Here is a 26960-nt window from a genome sequence, read left to right as displayed (position 1 = left end):
CCAAGACTTACCGCGGCTGCGTTTGACGGCATGGCGGTTGAACGCCGGATCCTGAAGGAAAAAAGGCATTCCGGATGAAGTCATCCCTATCCTGATCAAAGCCAGGAAGGATGTAACCGCAAAAACATTATCACCGCAATTGGCGAAAATATGTTGCGTGGTGCGAGGCCAGTAAGGCCCGACGGTGGAAATTCAACTGGGTCGATTCCTACATTTCCTGCAAACAGGAGTGTCTATGGGCCTGAAATTGGGGTCCATTAAGGTTCAAATTTCGGCCCTGTCAATTTTCTTCCAAAAAGAACTAGCTTCAGTCCCTGAAGTTCAGACGTTTGTAAAAGGGGTACTGCATATACAGCCTCCTTTTGTGCCTCCAGTGGCACTTTGGGATCTCAATGTAGTTTTGGGTTCCAAAAGTCACATTGGTTTGAACCACTTAAATCTGTGGAGTTAAAATATCTCACATGGAAAGTGGTCATGCTGTTGGCCCTGGCCTGGGCCAGGCGCGTGTCAGAATTGGCGGCTTTATCCTGAAAAAGCCCTTATCTGATGTTCCATTCGGACAGGGCGGAATTGAGGACTCGTCCTCAGTTTCTCCCTAAGGTGGTTTCAGCGTTTCACCTGAACCAACCTATTTGTGGTGCCTGCGGCTACTAGGGACTTGGAGGACTCCAAGTTGCTAGACGTTGTCAGGGCCCTGAAAATATATGTTTCCAGGAGGGCTGGAGTCAGGATATCTGATTCGCTGTTTATCCTGTATGCACCCAACAAGCTGGGTGCTCCTGCTTCTAAGCAGACTATTGCTCGTTGGATTTGTAGTACAATTCAGCTTGCACATTCTGTGGCAGGCCTGCCACAGCCAAAAATCTGTAAATGCCCACTCTACAAGGAAGGTGGGCTCATCTTGGGCGGCTGCCCGAGGGGTCTCGGCTTTACAACTTTGCCGAGCAGCTACTTGGTCAGGAGCAAATACGTTTGTAAAATTCTACAAAATTAATATCCTGGCTGAGGAGGACCTGGAGTTCTCTCATTTGGTGCTGCAGAGTCATCCGCACTCTCCCGCCCGTTTGGGAGCTTTGGTATAATCCCCATGGTCCTTACGGAGTCCCCAGCATCCACTTAGGACGTTAGAGAAAATAAGAATTTACTTACCGATAATTCTATTTCTCATAGTCCGTAGTGGATGCTGGGCGCCCATCCCAAGTGCGGATTGTCTGCAATACTTGTACATAGTTATTGTTACAAAAATCGGGTTATTATTGTTGTGAGCCATCTTTCAGAGGCTCCTCTGTTATCATGCTGTTACCTGGGTTCAGATCACAGGTTATACGGTGTGATTGGTGTGGCTGGTATGAGTCTTACCCGGGATTCAAAATCCTTCCTTATTGTGTACGCTCGTCCGGGCACAGTATCCTAACTGAGGCTTGGAGGAGGGTCATAGGGGGAGGAGCCAGTGCACCCCAGATAGTCCTAAAGCTTTCTTTAGATGTGCCCAGTCTCCTGCGGAGCCGCTATTCCCCATGGTCCTTACGGAGTCCCCAGCATCCACTACGGACTATGAGAAATAGAATTATCGGTAAGTAAATTCTTATTTTTTTTTAGCCCCATCCCCTCCCTGCAGACCACAAATTCACGACACTCTGCATTGACATACAGTAGGTGGGGCCTAATGATGTGAAGAGCCTGGCTTTATATATGGAAGCCAACGTGGTGTCATTCATAGACTATACCCACAACTCCATGGATGCTGCTCTACTATCTCTCTCATGCAGCCAACATACAACAAGCCCTATATTGTTTGGCACTAGCACTCACCCCTAAAGTAGCATCTTCCGTGGCACACAGTTTCAGATCAATGACCCAGTGCTTGCATTAAAGTGTTCCTTAAGAAGTGAGGCCACTAGATGACCATTATGCCACTCTATCTGGTTAAGAATTTTCTCCCTTTCCAAACCATGGAATAAGTAGTAATCGGCAAATTATTCTGGCATTGGTTGCTAGCAATGTTAACATAATGTCCGTAAAATAAAATGCTAGCGGTTAGTAGTATAGTCTGAAGTGTGTGAGTGTGACACTATGTATGGGGATCCGGTCAGGTTCCCGGCACTAAGAATCCGGTTGCCAGAATGCAGACACCAGCATCCCGATTAGGATCACCAGCCCTGCGCCGTAATTCAGTACAAGTATCTGCCGAGCCGCCGGAGAGGTAATCCACCCGGGGGCAGAGGTTAGGTGCAGGCTCGGGGGGAAGGTTAGGGGCCCCGAGGGGTTAGATTTAAGGTGGGGGGTCAGGTTCAAGCCGCGTTGGGAGGGTTAGGGGCGGGGGGGTTAGGTTTAGGATTAGGCTGCAGGGAGGGGGGGTTAGGTACCGCCGTTGAGGTTAAGCTTAGGCTGTGGGGGAGGGAGGGTTAGGGGGCCAGCGGGGCCCTGTCCAGATTCTGATAATCGGGATGCTGCGGTTGGTATTCTGACCGCCTGCATTTTAATCCCAACCCCTGTTTGCAGTATCAGTACATGTGACACATATCCTATTGGTGAATGAAATGTAGTCTAGATTTCCAGCGATAATGTTGAGGTTTTTGGTGTCTTATATCTGGTATTGTATAGTTTATAGTGAGTCCTAGTTTGCAGTGTTTGATGTCTGTATAAAATATAATAGAATGCTGATATGGGGATGTCATGGAAAAAAGTGTGAAATCATTCTTTGCTATAGTAATATTTAGTGGACATGTCATATTTGAGACCTGTAGTGTGTGAGGCTTTCCTTTCTCTGGGCTTATAAGGCATCTCATTTTTGTTGCCAGGTTTTGTTTTTTTACCATAAACCTATATGAGCACAGCACCAGGGACGTGCAGTCAGAGCAGGCTGCCATACTCCCTGTCAAACTCCTGAGATTTTATATAAAAACTTATACAGGTTGAGTATCCCATATCCAAATATTCCGAAATACGGAATATTCCGAAATACGGACTTTTTTGAGTGAGAGTGAGATAGTGAAATCTTTGTTTTCTGATGACTTAATGTACACAAACTTTGTTTAATACACAAAGTTATTAAAAATATTGTATTAAATGACCTTCAGGCTGTGTGTATAAGGTGTATGTGAAACATAAATGCATTCTGTGCTTAGACTTAGGTCCAATCACCATGATATCTCATTATGGTATGCAGTTATTCCAAACTACGGAAAAATCCGATATCCAAAGTACCTCTGGTCCCAAGCATTTTGGATAAGGGATACTCAACCTGTAATAATACAAGGAAAATATTTATAAGATAAACATCTTCTTTGTTTACTGTAATCCTTTTTCTAGCTAAAGGCCCCCATCCACTAGGGAGTTTTATCTCAGCAATGAGTTGGATCCATTTTTCCTGCAATCTGGCCGGGAGCTTCCCGGGAGCCCTGCGATTGCGATTTGCTACTTGAGTTATTTTTTTACATGTGATTTATCTCATGCGATCTAACGCACTGCTATCCATCTCATGCGATATATCTCAAAAGCCTTTTTTAACCTGCAATTTCACATATGATTGATCAGATGGGCTGGGCTAAAATTAACATATGTAAATAGCAGCCATTTTTAACTCTGGGCACACTCTGCTCTGTGACTAGCGAGGCTGGTTTATACCTTCTGAGCGTTCCACATTGCTATTGTGCACTGCTTTGTTTTGCTTTTCTTTTTCCTGTTCTATTCTGATATGGATCCCTATCGCTATAACCTCTTGTTAGCCTATGCCTTGCTTAAGAGGAGACGTGACAGGGCTCAGAGAAAGAAGAGGGTGATGTCCTCCTGGACAAAGCAATGGCTGAAGAAGGGGCGGACTCTCTCTCACATGTCTCTGCTGACTGAAATTAATGAGAACAACCCAGAGGACTATCGCAACTACTGTACCTGCGGATGGATGATGATACATTCCAGGAGTTACTGGCCCTGGTGATTCTCTATATTCAGAGGCAGGATACCAAGATGCGGAGGGCCATACCGCCTGAGGAGAGACTGACGGCTACCTTGAGGTATCTGGCTACCGGGCATTCACTGGAAGATCTAAAGTTTGGGACCCTCATCTCTGCTCAAACTTTGGAGCGGGGATCATTCCTGACACCTGCAAGGCCATCGTGAAGTTGCTTCAGAACCAGTATTTAAAGGTAAAAGAACAACACGACACACTTGTTTACTTGAGTAGTAAAAATTTTTATCGTAGGATAAAACATCCAATAAAGTGCACTATAAATGCCAATATGGCATATATTTTCACTGTAGCCAACATGGCTTTCAACAACCATAAATACTCCCTTATTATAAACAGTATAAAATACAAAAACTTTAATACTAGAGGGATTGGGTAAAAGCCAGAAACGTCCGGAGCCTTCTACGTCACACCGTATCGGATCCCTGCACCAATCCCTGCAATTTTGGAGAAAGTACTGCACATCCCCATACGTCCTGGTTTGTGGCATCTCCAGCCCGATGGGGTGTTTATGTCAGCGGTCATTGCGGAACACAGAGAGAGAGAGATTACAGCATCTCTGTATGGTCTAGGTTGTTCTGTTTTTTTAAAACATCCCTGGATCATGCAGAACAGCTGTAATCTCTCCCTTCCTTTCTCCACAATTACTGCTGTCACATAGATTGACCTGTCTACCTAGTACATGTCGACCTAATGACCATGTCGACCTTTAGTGGTCGACCTAATGACTGTCGACCTAAGCTGTGTCAACATAAAAACCGTATCCCGTCACATAAACTCCCCCAGGCAAAGACATACCCCCCCGGATGGGAACCTGTAGTACTTTTTCCAAAAAGTGGATAAGATTAGTGTGGGGGTTTAGTACGGTGTGGCGTTTGAGTATCTGGGCCTGTCTTATTTTTAGCTAATCCCTGTATTTCCAAATAAATATGATGCGGTATATATATTCCTAACATGGGAGGGATATATATGGTGTTTTGGTTGCAGAGTGGACCCAGAGAATATACACATGCTGTAAAGTGCAGAGTCAGTGGTCCTGGCCCCACGACTATGCACTTGCAGCATGTGTGTATCCTCCCTTTAAACTCTGCAACCAAAGCACCATATATCACCATACCGCACCATATTTATTGGGAATATAAATATTACATTTTCTTAAACTAAAATGCATCATCCTCACCCTCACCCTCCAGCATAGCAGAAAAAAAAAGATCTAGGGAAGATGGGTGGGGGAGTAGGCCCGGCTTGGGTGGACTGAATAGGCAGTGAATTGGTGGGAGGAATAGGCTGGGGTTGGGTGGGAGGAATAGGCTGGGGTTGGGTGGGAGGAATAGGCTGGGGTTGGGTGGGAGGGGTAGGCTGGGGTGGGGCCATATAATCTGATATGACTGTGGAACGGTGACCGATCACTGTGTCATCACTCAGATGGCCTTCCCTCATCATAAAGACCAACTCATGGGACAGTCGCTCATAATGTTCCACTTGGTCAAGAGGGGCATCGCCGGTACACCTTGCTATGTATGTCCCAAACTCCGCAAAACTGGGCTCTTTTTACTTGCTGGTAGCAAGCAGCCTCCTCCTCATCCTCCTGGGAGTTCTTGTGCTTCTGCCTTCTTTTGCGAGAAGCTTGTGGACGGGAGGTAGGAGTCACAGGTGTACTTGTTTGTTGTGGGGTTTGTGTGGTGTCCTCAGATTCCACCAAAACAGTGAGGTCTGGGATGCTGGACATTTCTGTCTCCAAAGTTTTAAACTGTGGGGTAAATAGATAAACAGTTAACATGTGGTAATTTCTTTATTATATTTCTCTAACGTCCTAGTGGATGCTGGGGACTCCGTCAGGACCATGGGGAATAGCGGCTCCGCAGGAGACAGGGCACAAAAGCAAGCTTTTAGGATCACATGGTGTGTACTGGCTCCTCCCCCTATGACCCTCCTCCAAGCCTCAGTTAGGTTTTTGTGCCCGGCCGAGAAGGGTGCAATCTAGGTGGCTCTCTTAAAGAGTTGCTTAGAAAAAGTTTTTAGGTTCTTTATTTTCAGTGAGTCCTGCTGGCAACAGGCTCACTGCATCGAGGGACGTAGGGGAGAGATTTTCAACTCACCTGCGTGCAGGATGGATTGGATTCTTAGGCTACTGGACATAGCTCCAGAGGGAGTCGGAACACAGGGCTCGCCCTGGGGTTCGTCCCGGAGCCGCGCCGCCGACCCCCCTTGCAGATGCTGAAGATGAAGAGGTCCGGAACCAGGCGGCAGAAGACTCTCAGTCTTCATCAGGTAGCGCACAGCACTGCAGCTGTGCGCCATTGTTGTCAGCACACTTCACACAGCGGTCACGGAGGGTGCAGGGCGCTGGGGGGGGGCGCCCTGGGCAGCAATGTATAATACCTGTATGGCGAAAAATACATCACATATAGCCCTTGAGGCTATATGGATGTATTTAACCCCTGCCAGATATCTAAAACTCCGGAGAAGAAGCCCGCCGAAAAGGGGGCGGGGCCTATTCTCCTCAGCACACAGCGCCATTTTCCCTCACAGAAAGGCTGGTGGGAAGGCTCCCATGATCTCCCCTGCACTGCACTACAGAAACAGGGTTAAAACAGAGAGGGGGGGCACTGATTTGGCGATATGTATATATATTAAAATGCTATAAAAGGAACACTTATATAAAGGTTGTCCCTGGATAATTATAGCGTTTTGGTGTGTGCTGGCAAACTCTCCCTCTGTCTCCCCAAAGGGCTAGTGGGTCCTGTCCTCTATCAGAGCATTCCCTATGTGTGTGCTGTATGTCGGTACGTGTGTGTCGACATGTATGAGGAAAATATTGGTGAGGAGGCGGAGCAAATTGCCTGTAATGGTGATGTCACTCTCTAGGGAGTCGACACCGGAATGGATGGCTTATTTATGGAAATTACGTGACAATGTCAACACGCTGCAAGCCGGTTGACGACATGAGAGGGCCGGCGAACAAATTAGTATCTGTCCAGGCGTCTCAAACACCGTCAGGGGCTGTAAAATGCCCATTTACCTCAGTCGGTCGACACAGACCCAGACACGGACACTGATTTCAGTGTCGACGGTGAAGAAACAAACGTATTTTCTTTTAGGGCCACACGTTAAGGGCAATGAAGGAGGTGTTACATATTTCTGATACTCCAAGTACCACAAAAAAGGGTATTATGTGTGAGGTGAAAAAACTACCTGTAGTTTTTCCTGAATCAGATAAATTAAATTAAGTGTGTGATGATGCGTGGGTTTCCCCCGATAGAAAATTATTGGCGGTATACCCTTTCCCGCCAGAAGTTAAGGCGCGGTGGGAAACACCCCTCAGGGTGGATAAGGCGCTCACACGCTTATCAGAACAAGTGGCGGTACCATCTACGGATAGGGCCGTACTTAAGGAGCCAGCTGATAGGAGGCTGAAAAATATCCTAAAAAAGTATACACACACATGCTGGTGTTATACTGCGACCAGCGATCGCCTCAGCCTGGATGTGCAGAGCTGAGGTGGCTTGGTCGGATTCCCTGACTAAAAATATTGATACCTTTGACAGGGACAGTATTTTATTGACTATAGAGCATTTAAAGGATGCATTTCTATATATGCGAGATGCGCAGAGGGATATTTGCACTCTGGCATCAAGAGTAAATGCGATGTCCATATCTGCAAGAAGATGTTTATGGACACGACAGTGGTCAGGTGATGCAGATTCCAAACGGCACAAAGATGTATTGCCGTATAAAGGGGAGGAGTTATTTGGGGTCGGTCCATGGGACCTGGTGGCCAGGGCAACTGCTGGAAAATCCACCGTTTTTTACCCTAAGTCACATCTCTGCAGAAAAAGACACCGTCTTTTCAGCCTCAGTCCTTTCGTCCCTATAAGAGTCATATCTGCCCAGGGATAGAGGAAAGGGAAGAAGACTGCAGCAGGCAGCCCATTCCCAGGAACAGAAGCCCTCCACCGCTTCTACCAAGTTCTCAGCATGACGCTGGGACCGTACAGGACCCCTGGATCCTACAAGTAGTATCCAAGGGGTACAGATTGGAATGTCGAGAGGTTTCCCCCCTCGCAGGTTCCTGTAGTCTGCTGTACCAATGTCTCCCTCCGACAGGGAGGCAGTATTGAAAACAATTCACAAGCTGTATTCCCAGCAGGTGATAATAAAATTACCCCTCCGACAACAAGGAAAGGGGTATTACTCCACACTATATGGTGGTACTGAAGGCTAGGTGAGACCTATTCTAAATCTGAAAAATTTGAACACTTGCAAGGGTTCAAATCCAGATGGAGTCACTCAGAGCAGTGATAGCAAAGAACAAGGGGACTATATGGTGTCCCGGGACATCAGGGATGCTTACCTCCATGTCCCAAAAATTTGCCTTTTCTCACCAAGGGTACCTCAGGTTCGTGGTACAGAACTGTCACTATCAGTTTCAAGACGATGCCGTTGGATTGTCCAAGGCACCCCGGGTCCTTACCAAGGTAATGACCGAAAGGAGGATTCGTCTTCAAAGAAAATGGACGACCTCCTGATAAGAACAAGGTCCAGAGAACAGTTGGAGGTCGGAGTAGCACTATCTCAAGTAGTTCTACGACAGCACGGGTGGATTCTAAATATTCCAAAACCGCAGTTGTTCCGACGACACGTCTGCTGGTCCTAGGGATGATTCTGGACACAGTCCAGGAAAAGGTGTTTCTCCCAGAGGAGAAAGCCAGGGAGTTATCCGAGCTAATCGGGATCCTCCTAAAACCAGGAAAAGTGTCAGTGCATCATTGCACAAGAGTCCTGGTAAAAATGGTGGCTTATTACGAAGCGCTTCCATTCGGCAGATTTCACGCAAGAACTCTTCAGTGGGATCTGCTGGACAAATGGTCCGGATCGCATCTTCAGATGCATCAGCGGATAACCCTATATCCAAGGACAAGGGTGTCTCTCCTGTGGTGATTACAGAGTGCTCATCTTCTAGAGGGCCGCAGATTCGGCATTCAGGATTGGATGCTGGTGACCACGGAGTCCAGCCTGAGAGGCTGGGGAGCAGTCACACAAGGAGTGTGATCAAGTCTGGAGAATTCTCTCCACATAAATATACTGGAGCTAAGAGCAAATTTATAATGCTCTAAGCTTAGCAAGACCTCTGCTTCAAGGTCAGCCGGTATTGATCCAGTGGGATAACATCACGGCAGTCGCCCACGTAAACAGAAAGGGCGGCACAAGAAGCAGGAGGGCAGTGGCAAAACTGCAAGGATTTTTCGCTAGGCGGAAAATCATGTGATAGCACTGTCAGCAGTGTTCATTCCGGGAGTGGACGACTGGGAAGCAGACTTCCTCAGCAGGCACGACCTCCACCCGGGAGAGTGGGAACTTCATCGGGAAGTTTTCCGCATGATTGTGAACCGTTGGGAAAGACCAAAGGTGGACATGATGGCGTCCCGCCCGAACAAAAAATGGGACAGGTATTGCGCCAGGTCACGAGACCTTCAGGCGATAGCTGTGGACGTCCTGGTAACACCGTGGGTGTAACAGTCGGTGTATGTATTCCCTCCTCTGCTTCTCATAACCAAGGTATTGAGAATTATAAGACATAGAGGAGTAAGAACTATACTCGTGGCTCCGGATTGGCCAAGAGGGACTTGGTAACCGGAACTTCAAGAGATGCTCACAGAGGACTAATGGCCTCGGGAGCTAAGAAGGGTTTTGCTTTCAGCAAGTACCATGTCTGTTCCAAGAGGAACCGTGGCATCGGCCTTTAAGAAAGGACCTGCTCCAGCAGGGACCTTGTCTGTTCCAAGACTTACCGCGACTGCGTTTGACGGCATGGCGGTTTGAACGCCGGATACTAAGGGAAAAGGCATTCCGGAAGAGGTCATACCTACCCTGGTCAAAGCCAGGAAGGAGGTGACCGCACAACGTTATCACCACATGTGGTAAAAATATGTTGCGTGGGTGAGGCCAGGAAGGCCCCACGAAAAAAAATTTCAACTAGGTCGATTTCTGCACTTCCTGCAAACAGGAGTGTCTATGAGCCTCAAATTGGGGTCCATTAAGGTTCAAGTTTCGGCCCTATAGATTTTCTTCCAGAAAGAATTGGCTTCAGTTCCTGAAGTCCAGACGTTTGTCAAGGGAGTATTGCATATACAGCCCTTGTGTGCCTCCAGTGGCACCGTGGGATCTCAACGTAGTGTTGGGATTCCTCAAATCATATTGGTTTGAACCACTCAAATCTGTGGATTTGAAATATCTCACATGGAAAGTGACCATGCTGTTGGCCCTGGCCTCGGCCAGGCGATTGTCAAAATTGGCGGCTTTGTCTTACAAAAGCCCATATTTGATTTTCCATTCGGACAGGGCAGAACTGCGGACTCGTCCCCAGTTTCTTCCTAAGGTGGTGTCAGCGTTTCACCTGAAACAACCTATTGTGGTGCCTGCGGCTACTAGGGACTTGGAGGACTCCAAGTTGCTAGACGTTGTCAGGGCCCTGAAAATATATATATATATATATATAATTCCAGGACGGCTGGAGTCAGAAAGTCTGACTTGCTGTTTATATTGTAGGCACCCAAAAAGCTGGGTGCTCCTGCTTCTAAGCAGACTATTGCTCGTTGGATTTGTAGTACAATTCAGCTTGCACATTCTGTGGCAGGCCTGCCACAGCCAAAATCTGTAAATGCCCATTCCACAAGGAAGGTGGGCTCATCTTGGGCGGCTGCCCGAGGGGTCTCGGCTTTACAACTTTGCCGAGCAGCTACTTGGTCAGGGGCAAACACGTTTGCAAAATTCTTCAAATTTGATACCCTGGCTGAGGAGGACCTGGAGTTCTCTCATTCGGTGCTGCAGAGTCATCCGCACTCTCCCGCCCGTTTGGGAGCTTTGGTATAATCCCCATGGTCCTGACGGAGTCCCCAGCATCCACTAGGACGTTAGAGAAAATAAGATTTTACTTACCGATAAATCTATTTCTCATAGTCCGTAGTGGATGCTGGGCGCCCATCCCAAGTGCGGATTGTCTGCATTACTTGTACATAGTTATTGTTACAAAAAATCGGGTTATTATTGTTGTGAGCCATCTTTTTTAGAGGCTACTTCATTGTTATCATACTGTTAACTGGGTTCAAATCACAAGTTGTACGGTGTGATTGGTGTGGCTGGTATGAGTCTTACCCGGGATTCAAGATCCTTCCTTATTGTGTACGCTCGTCCGGGCACAGTACCTAACTGAGGCTTGGAGGAGGGTCATAGGGGGAGGAGCCAGTACACACCATGTGATCCTAAAAGCTTGCTTTTGTGCCCTGTCTCCTGCGGAGCCGCTATTCCCCATGGTCCTGACGGAGTCCCCAGCATCCACTACGGACTATGAGAAATAGATTTATCGGTAAGTAAAATCTTATTTTTTCCCTAGTTCCCTGCAAGTGTTGAAGAATGGCAAGCCAACTGCCAGGAGTTTGAAACCAGGTAGAATTTCCCTAATTGTGGTGGAGCCATCGATTGGAAACACATCCGCATTAACCCACCTGTCGACAGCGGATCGATGTACTACAATTACAAGGGGTACTTTAGCATCGTTCTGATGGCAGTGGTAAATGCAAACTACACGTTTATCTTCATTGATGTTGGTAAGAATGGCTGGGCCTCAGACGGTGGCTCCCTGAAGAACACTGCCTTTTATGAGAGACTTATCTCAAACAAGATGAACTTGCCTTCTAGAGGAAAAACAACACACGGCCTCAATTTTGTTTTTGTGGCGGATGAGGCCTTTGCAACTCACGAACACATCATTAAACCCTATTTTCAAAGAAAGCTATGTAAGGAGAAGAAGATCTTTAAGTATAGGCTATTAAGGGCACGGCATATTGTGGAGAACGCTTTTGGGATACTGTCTAACCGCTTTCGGAACTTCTTCACCACAATCAACCTCAGTGTGGACAAAATAGACTGGATGGTGACTGCATGCTGTGTTCTCTGTAATTTTCTGCGCAGCCAAACAAGCCAGCATATGCCAATGGTCACATCAGCAGCACTGGATGAGGAAGAGGAGGATTCACCTATGCCTTCCCTGCAAGCACCTCCTCTCCTCTACAAGGGGACTGCTCGTGCAAACCAGGTCAGGGAGGAGTACCTGGCCTATTGTAATGGCGTAAGCGCAGTCCACTGGCAGGAGAATGCAATAACGTAATGTGAGTGGAGTGTGGTGTATGGTGGACTGGGGGCCAAGGTTAATAATTAATGTGTCAATGACTAAATACTTACAGATGTTGCCTGCGAAGCATCACCCGTTAAACTCTCCGCTGCGTCTGCCCATGGGATGGAGTAAAATCCAGTCCTTGTCGGTTCAGGCTCATTTAGGAATGACATCAGACTGTAATACCACTATGTAGGGGTGTATATTTCATCTGTGCTTGCCCCGGACCGCTTAGAATCCTCCATCTTTTTCTGCTCCTTTTTGTAGACTATGCAGAGTTTATGCCATTTCTTTTTTACCCACTCCACTGCTGCTGCAAAGAATGGCTTGCTAAATTCCACCAGCTCCTCATTGGCGGAAAAGCGTTTGGCCTTATTGGCGTACTCTTTGGACTTGACTTTACACAAGCATTCCTTGGACTGTACCAGCTTAATGAAGCCAGTGATGAAATACAAATTTTTGTCAAGACACATATCTGAAAAAAAGGATCCAGAGAAAATTTAGTTTTTGTTTTATTACTTGGTTATGTAGAAATGTTTTTTTATGGTTAATGTTGTAAAACTTATTAAAAATAAAGTTTGTATGGAAATAAATGTGTAATTGAACACTTTGTCACAGCAGTAGCAATGTGGGCTACAATAGGGGTTCAGTTAAGGTAACGAGGATGGGCACCAACAGGTTCTTTAAACACACAGCAGTAGCAATGTGGGCCACAATAGGGGTTCAGTTACGGTAATGAGGATGAGCACCAACAGGTTCTATAAACTCTTTAGGAGAAGCTGGGACACATAAACAGGATGCACATGTTATGGGGTTTGGGGGGAGGTGGGCAGTGTACAGTGATTTAAACAGTGGTGGACAGTGTTTACAAGCAATACTTTGGAGCTAGTGTGATTGGTGCAGATGCTGGGTGCTCGTACTCACTTGCAGTCTGTTTGCAGTCAGGTTGGAAGTAGGAATCCAGAAACACAAGTAGTAGCAGTGTTCTGTGCCAATCTGCTGCTGCTGGGCGTGTGTATGGGAGTGTCCAAGCTGCCAGTCTATAGACTTCTGAGATCAATCGCATGCAACCGGATCGCAAGTGTTCAAAAGCACTGCGATGTGCACCTATTTCCATGTGACTGAGATAAATATAACGTGCAGTCCGCGTGATCTGTGATTGCGATGTACAGGGGAGCGTGCTTTGCATCGCAATCGCAGGATAAGGACATGCAATGTGACACTTTTCATGTTATCCGTGTCAGGAATTCGTCTCAAATCGCATAAAAACAGGCAATATCGCAGTAGTGGAGATCCCTGGAGCTGCAGGGAGATGAGGATGTAACAGCTGTACCTCGGTTCTGCAGTCAGAAACTGCTTTGCAGAGCTGGGGGCGTGGCCACAACACGCCTCTCCGTGTGTGTGTGAGGGGGGGGGGGGGGGAGCTTGTGCACTGATGGACTCTTTGATGTGTCATGTGACCAAGAAGTACACTTTAGTTGGAGCTCAGCAGCAAGAGAAGACACATGGATGCAGTAGGAGACTCAATGGACATGGTATCTTAGTTTAGTGAGGGGAGAGTTACAGTGAGTAAGGGGCGAGACAGACTCCCAGCATTCAGACCCTCACCCATGTGAGCCTCCCGAGCCATGCACGTCACTGCATAGCAATACAAAATATTTCCTGCCGTTGCATAATATGAAAGTGATGAAGCTCCATATAGCTTGTGATGCTGTACGTACAGTACGATACGTAGTCCTAGTGGCATGCTTATATTTTCTAGATTTACATCAATCTTATAAACCAAGAAGAAAAAAGTATTCATGATTTCATTACCCTTATGCCATATAAACAGGCTAATCACCAAGTCCATCATCTATTTCGCAAATTCCTTCCCGGGTTTACTTTACTAGTCAACAACCAACCTTTGTTTGGAATAATGACTTGCTATGGAGGTAGCAATCATGGCCGGTGTATCCAACACCTGGCCCAGGTTGAGCAAGCCTGGCTCATTCTGTACAGTGTTGTAGTCTCAGCCTGTGGCCCACAAATCACTACTACTGATCCCAAGAGATCTTGCGGATTGACTTTTGGCAGCTCTGCCGGGTAGTCTGTTCTTTTTATACCATTAAGGCAGGTTTGATGACCGATGAGAACAGCTTGGCCCACTTCTCGTCTGCCTGATTTCCTATGAGCTTTCAAATCTAAGACCCTCTTTTTTTGACTTTTTTTTTTTTTGTTATACTGTATGTGGGCCTATATGTTATTTTTATTCACTACCAGTCCCAGGGCTCGTTCACACCTCTCAGCTGTTAATGCACTTGTCAGCCCCTAACTGCAAAAATGCATTTAAAATAAAAATGAAACATCACTTAAGGTCTGGTTCCCACCATTGCTTCCTAACATCTTAACATCACATTACAGTTTTAGCACATAACACAACATAATTTTTTTCTCTACAGCTCTATTTAAATTTGCATATATTTTTTTTTGCTTTTTAGCATAAAGTGGTATTCATAGATCTTCTAACAAAATAATTTTTTTTTATTACTAACGAGTTCCGGTAACCAATAAAAAAGTACTGTAGTCTGTTTCTTTCATATGGCAAGGTTGTCCAAATGGCCCTTATACCTGTAAATATTTCAGTCGGCTAGTGTACTGGAACACACACAAATGCTCTTGGTTTATTATTATTTTTTTTACACACTGTATGATCTACTGTGTTCTGTGGGACAACCACACATTTATTACAATTAAGTAAATTAAGTTTGCCTTCCCCTATATTTGGGCTGATTCAGATGTGGTTGGAGGGACTATCGTTACTGCTTATACATGCATTACTGGTCCGGACACAGTGCCATATCTTCCCCATGGCGTCACGCAAGCCGGCCACCGCAAGTCTTACACAGAGGCCAGGCAAACTCCGTCCTCTGACGGATATCCTGGCCCCTTCCCCGCAACAGCAGTGACGCGCCTTTGTGAGTCTTTTACTGCCCCCTCCCCGCCCCCAAATGGCATCAGACTGTCAATCACTGACAGTCTGATGCCAATCTGCATCCGTCATTGCGGGACCCATTTGCGCATGCACAGAATGGGTCTTGCACATGCACAAAGTACCAATAATCAGTACTTTGCTGCATGTATAGCAACTCTAACCACAGTTATCTGTCTTTACTGATGGTTTACAAGATTATATGGGGAAATGAATAATCGAGCCTACACAGAGGAAAATATTACATGCACCATTCAACTCTGCTTCACAGAGTATTCATTGCAAAGGGATGGATGATGCACCCACCTTACCCTCTTCTGTGGCTGATCTGTGTACATTTATGTGGGATTCAACTGATCGCACAAGTGAGAAATGAGCCCCCAATGCCATTTCTTTGTAATGTTATCCTCTTAATGTACAGCTCTGAGTGACTTATTTCTACCTTTATTATAAAGCCTATTATTAATTATGCTACAGTATTTATTCTAACCTTGCAGTTTTATTCTGTAACACGTCAGTAAGGGCTATCTGTTTTAACTGCAAATGCATGATTGTACTGCCGTGTTATTTGCACATGTACGCTTGAAGCTAGGTACACACTTGTATAATCGTCTGACAAATCTTATTTCCAACCTGTTCATGAGATATCTGAAGAGAGTGAACGCACCTTCCATAATGTGAAGAATGTACACACTTTCCACCGATCTGTCCAATGCGTCTGCTGATGCTCTTCCAGCAGTGTGTACGGAGTCACAATATTTTCAGCAGAAGGTTTTGAAAGATGAAGATGGCAGATCTGAAGTGTGGTTGTAAAGCTTTGTATGCACAAATTGATTGAAGCTTCAGATCATAAGTAATTGAAAGAAAAATCAAATCTGAAGTATTGTATGATTGTATACTTAGGGGGGTATTCAGTATCTGCAATCCTTTGTATTGCATGCTGGGGGCCGCCCATCGCAGGGCAAGGCCGCCCAGCATGCTGAATGTCTTGCCCAGCAGCTGCGACTGCTATTTAATTGCGGTTGCTGCAACTGTGGAAGACCCCCTGCAGTCACAGCTATGCTGCATATGCGGGCGGTCAGCCGTCATTTTCTTGATCAGAGCTGCTGCGTACGACGTTACACAGCCGCCCCAAAAATGCCGCTGCCCCACAACGCTCCATCCCCGCTTCGTGAATGCCTCCGCCCGTTAATCAGGCAGAGGCGGTCCCAGCTAATGCGATCAGATTGCATTGGCTGCTAGCACATATGCAAGTAGGGCCCTACACGTGCGCACTGCCATTGGGGTTATTGCGGTCGCATTGCTTAGCGATACGACCTGAATAACCTCCTTGTCTGCCAAGTGCAGACCAAGGTTCTCAACTAAATGTTGCGATGACTCCTGTGAAAAGTAGAAAGTGCCTACATTTACAAATTGACAGATTCCCCCCCAGAAATGCATATGATTGTGACCTTAACCATCACTACCACATCACTACAAATTCCAACACTCTTTCAATAATTTTTAATTGTACATATTTCCCTATAATACAGCTCGATCTGATCTTGTTTGTCTTTATTATGAGAGTGAGGCAGACTTCTCTAATGTCCTAATGTGATGGTGGTGTCCAGACAGTCTGCACTTTTGTCTAGGCTGTTTGAATGTTGGTGTTGCACGCCTGGTGGTAAAGTATGGTGAGAGACTTTACACTGTTTTATCAAAATTAGTCACACTTGTTTAATTCACATTTAGCAAGCGTTGCCTCTGATCTGCCTACTTCCTCCCAGCAAATAGGATCTCCACCACCGTGTTCACCGCCATCTTAGCCTGCAAATCCGTGTTTGATCTGTAAAAACCGATGCATTTATGCACGGTGGCACAAATCGTGCAACAGCATTTGCTCTCTGCTTTTACACTTCTTTACTTCCGAGCTTGACCCTTAGTGGCTTTGGGTGCAGCCTGGACTGTATTTGGAATATTGTCACAGGTTCTCGGCGATAAAAGCAGTTATGAAACTCAAGGATAAGTTAGATAATGCAGCTCAACTATTTTTTGTTTTCTTCCTTTCTTGTGAGTTGTCCCCTTGTGCAGATTAAAATCATACTGCCTATATTCCCTCCAGACGTACAGGTTTGAGTAGTGTATATTACAAGGCTGCTGTTTGCTTTATCAAGTGTTAATGTACAGCTCACATCAGGGGGTGTTATTTTAACCTGTCGCTTGTAGCACCATTTAAGTTTTACATGTCCTTTTAAATTATGGCTTTAATGGAGCTAATGTATGAAACAATTGTTCCTTTGAACTGAAATGATTCACTCATTGAGAATGATGATAAATTTGCTTGCTTTCGGCGTCCTGGCAGTAAAATGACAAATCAGGCTTTTCTGCTGAATGACTGAAGGACAGGAAAAAATTGATCAGCAGACAAGGCAATTCACGTTGGCCGTCACATTCCATTCCCTTTTCGCCTTGTCTTCTCTGTCTAATCACACGCAATTATTTCTTCCTTGATTTAAGTACCTGCACCAAAATGAGATGCATTTCACTGCACACTTACTTCAAGATGATAATTGGCCCCTTCTTTTAGCGGTGATGTATTTTCTGTAGGGCTCAAAGTCACAAAATTTATAAAGTTTTAAAAAGATTTTTGACATGCTTATAAAGTGCCATAATTCACAATGTAACAGCACATTTTATTGTACAAATTATGTTTCTGTTCTTTTCAGGGGAAAACTTTCAGGTGACATAAATCCTGCACGACAGATTGGCCAGCAGGTTTCCTACGGCTGACTCTCTTGCCTTGTGGCTACGGATCTGTGTTCTCCCTTGTGCTCCGATCGTCTTCAGCCATGCCAGCTTTATCGACTGGAGCTGGTAGTGACACAGGTAAGCAAGGATAGCACAATTACTCTGTGTGCTCAGGCTGTGTTCCCTGGAGCCTTCACAGTACCTCAACTGTAAGACTCCTTCATATTGTGCAATAAAGTTCGTAATTGGGCTTATAAACACGCCAGCTATAAATCCTACTACTGAAGGGTTTACCTATTTGCTTTACTGTCGTATGCACGGCAAACACAGCAATTCTCCATCTAGTTAAGCTAAATAAAGTGTTGTGCCTAGCCTTAAATTATTGTGCAGCACTGAGTAGATGCTGTGTGCAGTCACTTCGCTTCGTATTTTCTGAAATCTATGGTGGTGCCGCAAGCAGCTTGTCCCGGTGTTTTGGCACCAGTGGGAGTAGGTGAATAAACAGTATATTACTACTGGGAATCAAAATGGCACTTGTATGAATTATAATAATAATAATATCTTACTAGTTAGTATAATTAATTTAGCAATGGAATTTAGAAAGAAGCACAGAGATGAGTTGGGTAATAAACAGTTTGGAAATGCTTAGGAGATCCTAGGAGATACAAATAGATATATATATACAGGTGAAACTCAGAAAATTAGAATATCGTGCAAAAGTTCATTTATTTCAGTAATTCAACTTAAAAGGTGAAACTAATATACTGTATTATATAGACTCATTACATGCGAAGTGAGATATTTCAAGCCTTTTATTTGTTATAATTTTGATGATTGTGTTTTACAGCTTAATCCCAAATCTCAGAAAATTAGAATATTACATAAAATCAATAAAAAAAGGATTTTAAATACAGAAATGTCGGCCCTCTGAAAAGTATAATCATGCATATGTACTCAGTACTTAGTTTGGGCCCCTTTTGCATGAATTACTGCCTCAATGCGGCGCGTTATGGAAGACCAGGATGCTTCAAGTTCGGCCTTCAGCTCTTCTGCATTGCTCAGTCTCATGTCTCTCATCTTTCTCTTGGCAATGCCCCATAGATTCTCTATGTGGTTCAGGTCAGGCAAGTTGCTGGCCAATCCGGCACAGTTATCCCAATGTCAGTGAACCAGGTTTAGGTACTTTTGGCAGTGTGGGCAGGTGCCAAGTCCTGCTGGAACATAAAGCTTGTCTGCTGAAGAAAGCATGAAGTGCTCTAAAATGTCCAGGTAGACAGCTGCGTTGACTCTGGATTTAATAAAGCACAGTGGACCAACACAAGAGAAAGATGAGCGACACGAGACCGAACAATGCAGAAGAGCTGAAGGCCGCTATTGTAGCATCCTGGTCTTCCATAACACCTCAGCAGTGCCACAGGCTGATAGAATCCATGCCACGCCGCATTGAGGCAGTAATTCATGCAAAAGGGGCCCAAACCAAGTACTAAGTACATATGCATGATTATACTTTTCAGAGGGCAAACATTTCTGCTTTTAAAATCCTTTTTTTATTGATTTTAGGTAATCAAATTTTCGGAGATTTTGGATTTGGGCTTATCTTAAACTAAGTCGCAATCCTCAAAATTATAACAAATGCTTGAAATATCTCACTTTGCATGCAAGTTGAATTACTGAAATCAATTAACTTTTCCAAGATATTCTAATTTTCTGAGTTTCATCTGTGTGTGTATCTGTGTGTGTATATCTATCTATCTATCTATCTATCTATCTATCTATCTAGATAGACGCACACACATATATAAGATGATTTTAAACAAGTAATAAAAAAGAAAATCATGTAATGATTCAAAGTGACTGTGAAATATAGATAATATGTTGTGTCCTAGTGCACCTAGCCTTAATATACGCCAAGTGGTGCTAGACATCTGGCACAAATGAGCCACACCAACCTGTGTAGCGCATTTTTTTGCATCTTTTTCACCTGAATGTGTGTCTTACTTGCAGCCCAATGTGCCAAAATTGGTTTGTGCACGGAGTGATTTGATATGCAACACTTGCATATCTGTGAGCGACTGAGTCTGCATTTTAGTTTGCTCATTACAACCACCTACATGAAACGTCTCCTTGTGTTCTGAGTTTATTGGTAATTCCAGACTACCTGCAGTTTATTCTTTCCTCCATAAATTCTCAGATATCTGGTCCCAGCAGCACTTTACTAAGATACTCCACATAATTCTGAAACAAAGAGAGTTGGGTCCTAGAGATAAAGGGGTATATGCAATTAGCGGCGAATCGCTGCAATTTTTCGCTCGTTTTTTAATTCGATTCAATTCGACCGTCAAATTCCGGCAAGTGGGTGCCGAAATTTACCATATTCAATAAAAAACGGATTCGACAGCCCCGCTGTCGAAAAACGGCCGATTTGACGGATTTTGATCCGATTTTTAAAAAACGGGAAAAAACGGTAAAAAACCCCCCCAAAAATTGCGTGGGGTCCCCCCTCCAAAGCATAACCAGCCTCGGGCTCTTTGAGCCGGTCCTGGTTCTAAAAATCCAGGGGGAAAAATGACAGGGGATCCCCCGTATTTTTAAAACCAGCACCGGGCTCTGCGCCTGGTGCTGGTGCAAAAAATACGGGGGACAAAAAGAGTAGGGGTCCCCCGTATTTTTTACACCAGCATCGGGCTCCACTAGCTGGACAGATAATGCCACAGCCGGGGGTCACTTTTATACAGCGCCCTGCGGCCGTGGCATTAAATATCCAACTAGTCACCCCTGGCCGGGGTACCCTGGGGGAGTGGGGACCCTTTCAATCAAGGGGTCCCCCCCCAGCCACCCAAGGGCCAGGGGTGAAGCCCGAGGCTGTCCCCCCCCATCCAAGGGCTTCGGATGGGGGGCTGATAGCCTTGAGAAATTTGAAAGAATATATTTTTTTTCCAGTAGTACTACAAGTCCCAGCAAGGCTCCACCGCAAGCTGGTACTTGGAGAACCACAAGTACCAGCATGCGGGAGAAAAACGGGTCCGCTGGTACCTGTAGTTCTACTTGAAAAAAAATACCCAAATAAAAACAGGAGACACACACCGTGAAAGTAAAACTTTATTTCATACATGCCGACACATACATACTTACCTATGTTGACCCGCCGACTGCCACGCCCCCCTCATCACTGAAGAATCCGGGGTACCTGTGAAAAAAATTATACTCACCTCAATCCAGTGTCCGGATCTTTTAAAATAATCCTCGTACTTGGCAAAAAAAAAAAACGAACACCCGAACCAAACGGACTGAAAGGGGTCCCATGTTTACACATGGGACCACTTTCCCCGAATGCAGAGACCCCCCCGTGACTGCTGTCACAGAAAGGTCTCTTCAGCCAATCAGCGAGCGCAACGTCCTGGCACTCTGCTGATTGGCTGACAGCAGTCACGTGGGGTCCCGGCATTCGTGGAAAGGGGGACATTGGATTGAGGTGAGTATAATTTTATTCACAGGTACACGTGGATTCTACTTGGACAGAGGTCGGCGTGTGAACATAGGTAAGTATGTGTGTGTCAACATGTGTGTAATAAAGTTTTACTATCACGGTGTGTGTGTCCTGTTTTTATTTGGGTATTTTTTTTCCAGTAGAACTACAGGTACCAGCGGGCCCGTTTTTCTCCCGCATGCTGGTACTTGTGGTTCTCCAAGTACCAGCTTGCGGGGGAGGCTTGCTGGGACTTGTGGTACTACTGGAAAAAACAATATTCTTTCAAATTTCTCAAGGCTATCAGCCCCCCATCCGCAGCCCTTGGATGGGGGGGGACAGCCTCGGGCTTCACCCCTGGCCCTTGGGTGGCTGGGGGGGGGACCCCTTGATTGAACTAGTTGACTAGTTGGGTATTTAATGCCACGGCCGCAGGGCGCTGTATAAAAGTGACCCCCGGCTGTGGCATTATCTGTCCAGCTAGTGGAGCCCGATGCTGGTGTAAAAAATACGGGGGACCCCTACGCTTTTTGTCCCCCGTATTTTTTTGCACCAGCACCAGGCGCAGAGCCCGGTGCTGGTTTTAAAAATACGGGGGATCCCCTGTCATATTTTACCCGGATTTTTAGAACCAGGACCGGCTCGAAGAGCCCGAGGCTGGTTATGCTTTGGAGGGGGGACCCCACGCCATTTTTTTTCGGGATTTTACCATTCCATTTAATATATATATATATATATATATATATATATATATAAATAATACTTGTGCCTCCAAAATAGACAAACCAATTACCTAATCCCTTCTAATATAAATAGATATGCTATTACCAATAAAAAAAACACCAAAAAAAACATGTTTTAAATGTTTTTTATTAGATTCCCCCACCAAAGTGTGGCGAATTGAAAATGACGAATTTACTGTCTAAAAGCACTGTTGTCGAATTTCCAAACTTCAATTGAATATACTTTTGGCGAATTGCTGCATTTGTACCATTGCAGAAATGTCGAATTTGACAAATGTCGAATTTCAAAAAGTCGAATTTTGAAAGTCCGTTTTTTTGACGGAAAGTACTGAATTGCATTGTCGATTTTTTTTTTTTGGGCGAAAAAGTCCAGTTTTTCAACAATTTCGGGAATTCGACCGCAATTGCATATACCCCAAAGTATGGCTTTTCATTACATCATCATGGTAGCATTGCCTACCTTATACCGTACAAGTGTATTCTGCATCTCTGTACTAAAACCCTTTGTCGTTTATGTACTGCTCCTACCTCAGCAGCAAGAAGAGCTCCTCTGTTATGCTCTAACTTTTGCTGATAATAAAGAATCCACCATCTCCAGATATATAAGACATGCCAATTAATTATGGCTACAATTGGTAATTTGTTCAGTTTAGAGTTAAATGAGTGCTGAGTTGATTAGTACAAAGATTATTAAAGTTTTAAGTGATTATATATGTAAGTACATATATTGTGTGTTTATATACACACACACACACACACACACACACACACACACACACACACACACACACACAGTGTATATATATATATATACAGTGTGTGTGTGTGTGTATGTATATATATATATATATATATATATATTCAGTGTGTGTGTGTGTGTATGTATACACTGCTCAAAAAAATAAAGGGAACACTTAAACAACACAATGTAACTCCAAGTCACTCACACTTCTGTAAAATCAAACTGTCCACTAAGGAAGCAACACTGATTGACAATCAATTTCACATGCTGTTGTGCAAATGGAATAGACAACAGGTGGAAATTATAGGCAATTAGCAAGACACCCCCAATAAAGGAGTTGTTCTGCAGGTGGTGACTACAGACCACTTCTCAGCTCCTATGCTTTCTGGCTGATATTTTTGTCACTTTTGAAAGCTGGCGGTGATTTCACTCTAGTGTTAGCATGAGACGGAGTCTACAACCCACACAAGTGGCTCAGGTAGTGCAGCTCATCCAGGATGGCACATCAATGCGAGCTGTGGCAAGAAGGTTTGCTGTGTCTGTCAGCGTAGTGTCCAGAGCATGGAGGCGCTACCAGGAGACAGGCCAGTACATCAGGAGACGTGGAGGAGGCCGTAGGAGGGCAACAACCCAGCAGCAGGACCGCTACCTCCGCCTTTGTGCAAGGAGGAACAGAAGGAGCACTGCCAGAGCCCTGCAAAATGACCTCCAGCAAGCCACAAATGTACATGTGTCTACTCAAACGATCAGAAACAGACTCCATGAGGGTGGTATGAGGGCCCGACGTCCACAGGTGGGGGTTGTGCTTACAGCCCAACACCGTACAGGACGTTTGGCATTTGCCAGAAAACACCAAGATTGGCAAATTCGCCACTGGCGCCCTGTGCTCTTCACAGATGAAAGCAGGTTCTCACTGAGCACATGTGACAGACGTGACAGAGTCTGGAGACGACAAGGAGAATGTTCTGCTGCCTGCAACATCCTCCAGCATGACTGGTTTGGCAGTGGGTCAGTAATGGTGTGTGGTGGCATTTCTTTGGGGGGGCGCACAGCCCTCCATGTGTTCGCCAGAGGTAGCCTGACTGCCATTAGGTACCGAGATGAGATCCTCAGACCCCTTGTGAGACCATATGCTGGTGCGGTTGGCCCTGGGTTCCTTCTAATGCAAGACAATGCTAGACCTCATGTGGCTGGAGTGTGTCAGCAGTTCCTGCAAGACGAAGGCATTGATGCTATGGACTGGCCCGTCCGTTCCCCAGACCTGAATCCAATTGAGCACATCTGGGACATCATGTCTCGCTCCATCCACCAACGCCACGTTGCACCACAGACTGTCCAAGAGTTGGCGGATGCTTTAGTCCAGGTCTGGGAGGAAATCCCTCAGGAGACCATCCGCCACCTCATCAGGAGCATGCCCAGGCGTTGTAGGGAGGTCATACAGGCACGTGGAGACCACACACACTACTGAGCCTCATTTTGACTTGTTTTAAGGACATTACATCAAAGTTGGATCAGCCTGTAGTGTGTTTTTCCACTTTAATTTTGAGTGTGACTCCAAATCCAGACCTCCATGGGTTAATAAATTTGATTTCCATTGATAATTTTTGTGTGATTTTGTTGTCAGCACATTCAACTATGTAAAGAACAATGTATTTAATAAGAATATTTCATTCATTCAGATCTAGGATGTGTTGTTTAAGTGTTCCCTTTATTTTTTTGAGCAGTGTATATGCAGTACTTTGCAAAATGCTTAGGCAGGTGTGAATAAAAAATGCTGCAAAATAAGAATGCTTTCATAAATAAAAGTGTTAATAGTTTTTTCTTCAATTAATAAAATGCAAAGTGAATGAACAAAAGTCTAAATCAAATCAATATTTAGTGTGACCACCCTTTGTCTTCAAAACCGCATCATTTCTTCTAGGTACAATTGCACACAGTTTTTGAAGGAATTTCAGCAGGGAGGTTGTTCCAAACATCTTGGAGGACTAACCACAGATCTTCTGTGGATGTAGGCTTGCTGAAATATTTCTGTCTCTTCATGTAATCCCAGACAGACGGCATGATGTTGAGATCAGGGCACTGTGGGGGCCATACCATCACTTCCAGGGCTACTTGTTCTTCTTTACACTGAAGATACTTCTTAATGACATTGGCTGTATCCTTGCGGTCGTTTTCCTGCTGCAGAATAAATTTGAAGCCAATCAGGCGCCTCCCTGACTGTATTGCTTGATGAGTAAGTACCTGTTTCTCTCAGCAATGAGGACACCATTAATCCTGACCAAATCACCACCTCCATTTGCTGAAATGCAGTTCCCAATTGCATGGAGTCTCCACCATGCTGTACTGTTGCCTGCAGGCACTCATTTTTCTACCTCTCCAAAGCCCTGTGGCAAACAAAGCTAAATATTTCTAATTTTGACTCATCAGACCAGAGCACCTGCTGCTGTTACCCCCCCCCCCCCCCCCCCCCAGTTCCTATGCCTTCGTGCATAGTTGATTCGCTTGGCCTTGTTTCCATGTCAAAGGTATGGCTTTTTGACCGCAATTCCTCAATGAAGACCACTTCTGGCCAGACATCTCCAAACAGTAGATGGGTGTACCTGGGTCTCATTAGTTTTTTGCCAGTTCTGAGCTGATGGCCCTGCTGGACATCATCCGATTTTGAAGGTAAGTAAACATGATGTGTCTTTTAACTGATGTACTAAGTTTCCTTGACCGACCACTGCATCTACAGTACTTGAAGCATGTTTCTTTGTGCTTCTTGAAAAGAGCTTGAACAGCACATCTTAAAAACCGAAGTCTGCTTATGACCTGTGACGGACATGAAACTGTCTTTCGCAATCTCACCTTTGTTGAGAGTTTTGCTGTTCCTCACCCAGTCTTAAGTCTCCTACACAGCTATTTCTGTTTAAATTGATGACTGTTTTTCAACCTACATATGAAAATGATAATACAGGTTGAGTATCCCATATCCAAATATTCCGAAATACGGAATTTTTTGAGTGGGAGTGAGATAGTGAAACTTTTGTTTTCTGATGGCTCAATGTACACAAACTTTGTTTAATACACAAAGTTATTAAACATATTGTATTCAATGACCTTCAGGCTGTGTATATAAGGTGTATATGAAACATAAATGCATTCTGTGCTTAGACTTGGGTCCCATCACCATGATATCTCATTATGGTATGCAATTATTCCAAAATACGGATAAATCCGATATCCAAAATACCTCTGGTCCCAAGCATTTTGGATAAGGGATACTCAACCTGTATAGCCAGGTGTATGATTGGTTAATCATACACCTGGCTATAATCCCTGACTTTGTGAAAGTTTAGACATTGTAGCAATTGATGCTATTTTGAAGGCAAGGGATGGTAACACCAAATATTGATTTGATTCAGATTTTTATTTTGTTTATTCACTTTGCATATTGTTAATTGATAAAAAATATAAACTATTAACACGTCTCTCTTTTTTAAAGCATTCTTACTGACTGAATATCAAACTAAATACAAATGGGTCAAATATATGTATTAATTATAAACACTCATTTTCAAGCTCCTGTTGTTCATTGCCTTATTTTCATGTTCCTTTCATTACCTTAAGCTGGTAGTGTAATGGTAGCACTAGGTTGTTTTAGCAGGGCATAGCCCCTGCCATTTTAAATCAAGAAATGCACTCTATTATTTTCTGGAGTGCCATGAATTACTAATTTTCAGTACTAACTGTGTAGGGAAGGACATGGCTTAGCCAGGCAGGTCATTGGACCAGGACATCTTTTTGTACATTTTACTTTCTCAAGTTTCTCCTTATACCACTACTTTTGGACCACTTTTCCACCTTGGAGTCTGTTGAGAAGAATTTCCTGCAGTCTGGGATCCCTTTGAGTGGCAGCTAGTACTAAAACAGTAGTGGGTCAGAGCTGAAGCTAGCTAGCTCTAACTGAACCACAGACCCTGTGTTTCTGCATAACTGTTACCTTCATTACTACACCCTAATCTTGCTGATCTGGTGCCTTCTCTGCTGGTCTCCACCAAGCCTATGGTGGATCTGCTTACATACTTGCATCCAGATTGCTTCCGTCTGTGGTGGGCAGCATTTTTGTTTCGGTTGTTCTGCTGGTGTGTTCCCCTTCTGCCCTCCCCCAAGCAACCCACTAATTAGATCA

The 26960-nt window shown here is 44.8% G+C and overlaps 1 protein-coding gene across 4 annotated transcripts in view; it reads left to right on the top strand.

Annotated features, from left to right (window-relative positions):
* MPP7 (MAGUK p55 scaffold protein 7) overlaps nt 1-26960 on the top strand; it is a 681636-nt gene that overhangs the window by 224997 nt on the left and 429679 nt on the right. For all 4 annotated transcript variants that reach the window (XM_063922017.1, XM_063922018.1, XM_063922019.1 and 1 more), the window contains one exon: nt 17817-17976. In XM_063922017.1, the coding sequence (XP_063778087.1) occupies nt 17940-17976 (37 nt within the window). In that variant the 5' untranslated portion in view covers nt 17817-17939. The remainder of the gene's footprint in view (nt 1-17816; nt 17977-26960) is intronic.

Source organism: Pseudophryne corroboree, chromosome 5 (assembly GCF_028390025.1).
Source record: "Pseudophryne corroboree isolate aPseCor3 chromosome 5, aPseCor3.hap2, whole genome shotgun sequence".
Lineage (NCBI taxonomy): Eukaryota > Metazoa > Chordata > Amphibia > Anura > Myobatrachidae > Pseudophryne > Pseudophryne corroboree.
Note: the sequence above shows the minus strand (reverse complement) of the source record. Positions and strands in the feature narration are given on the sequence as shown.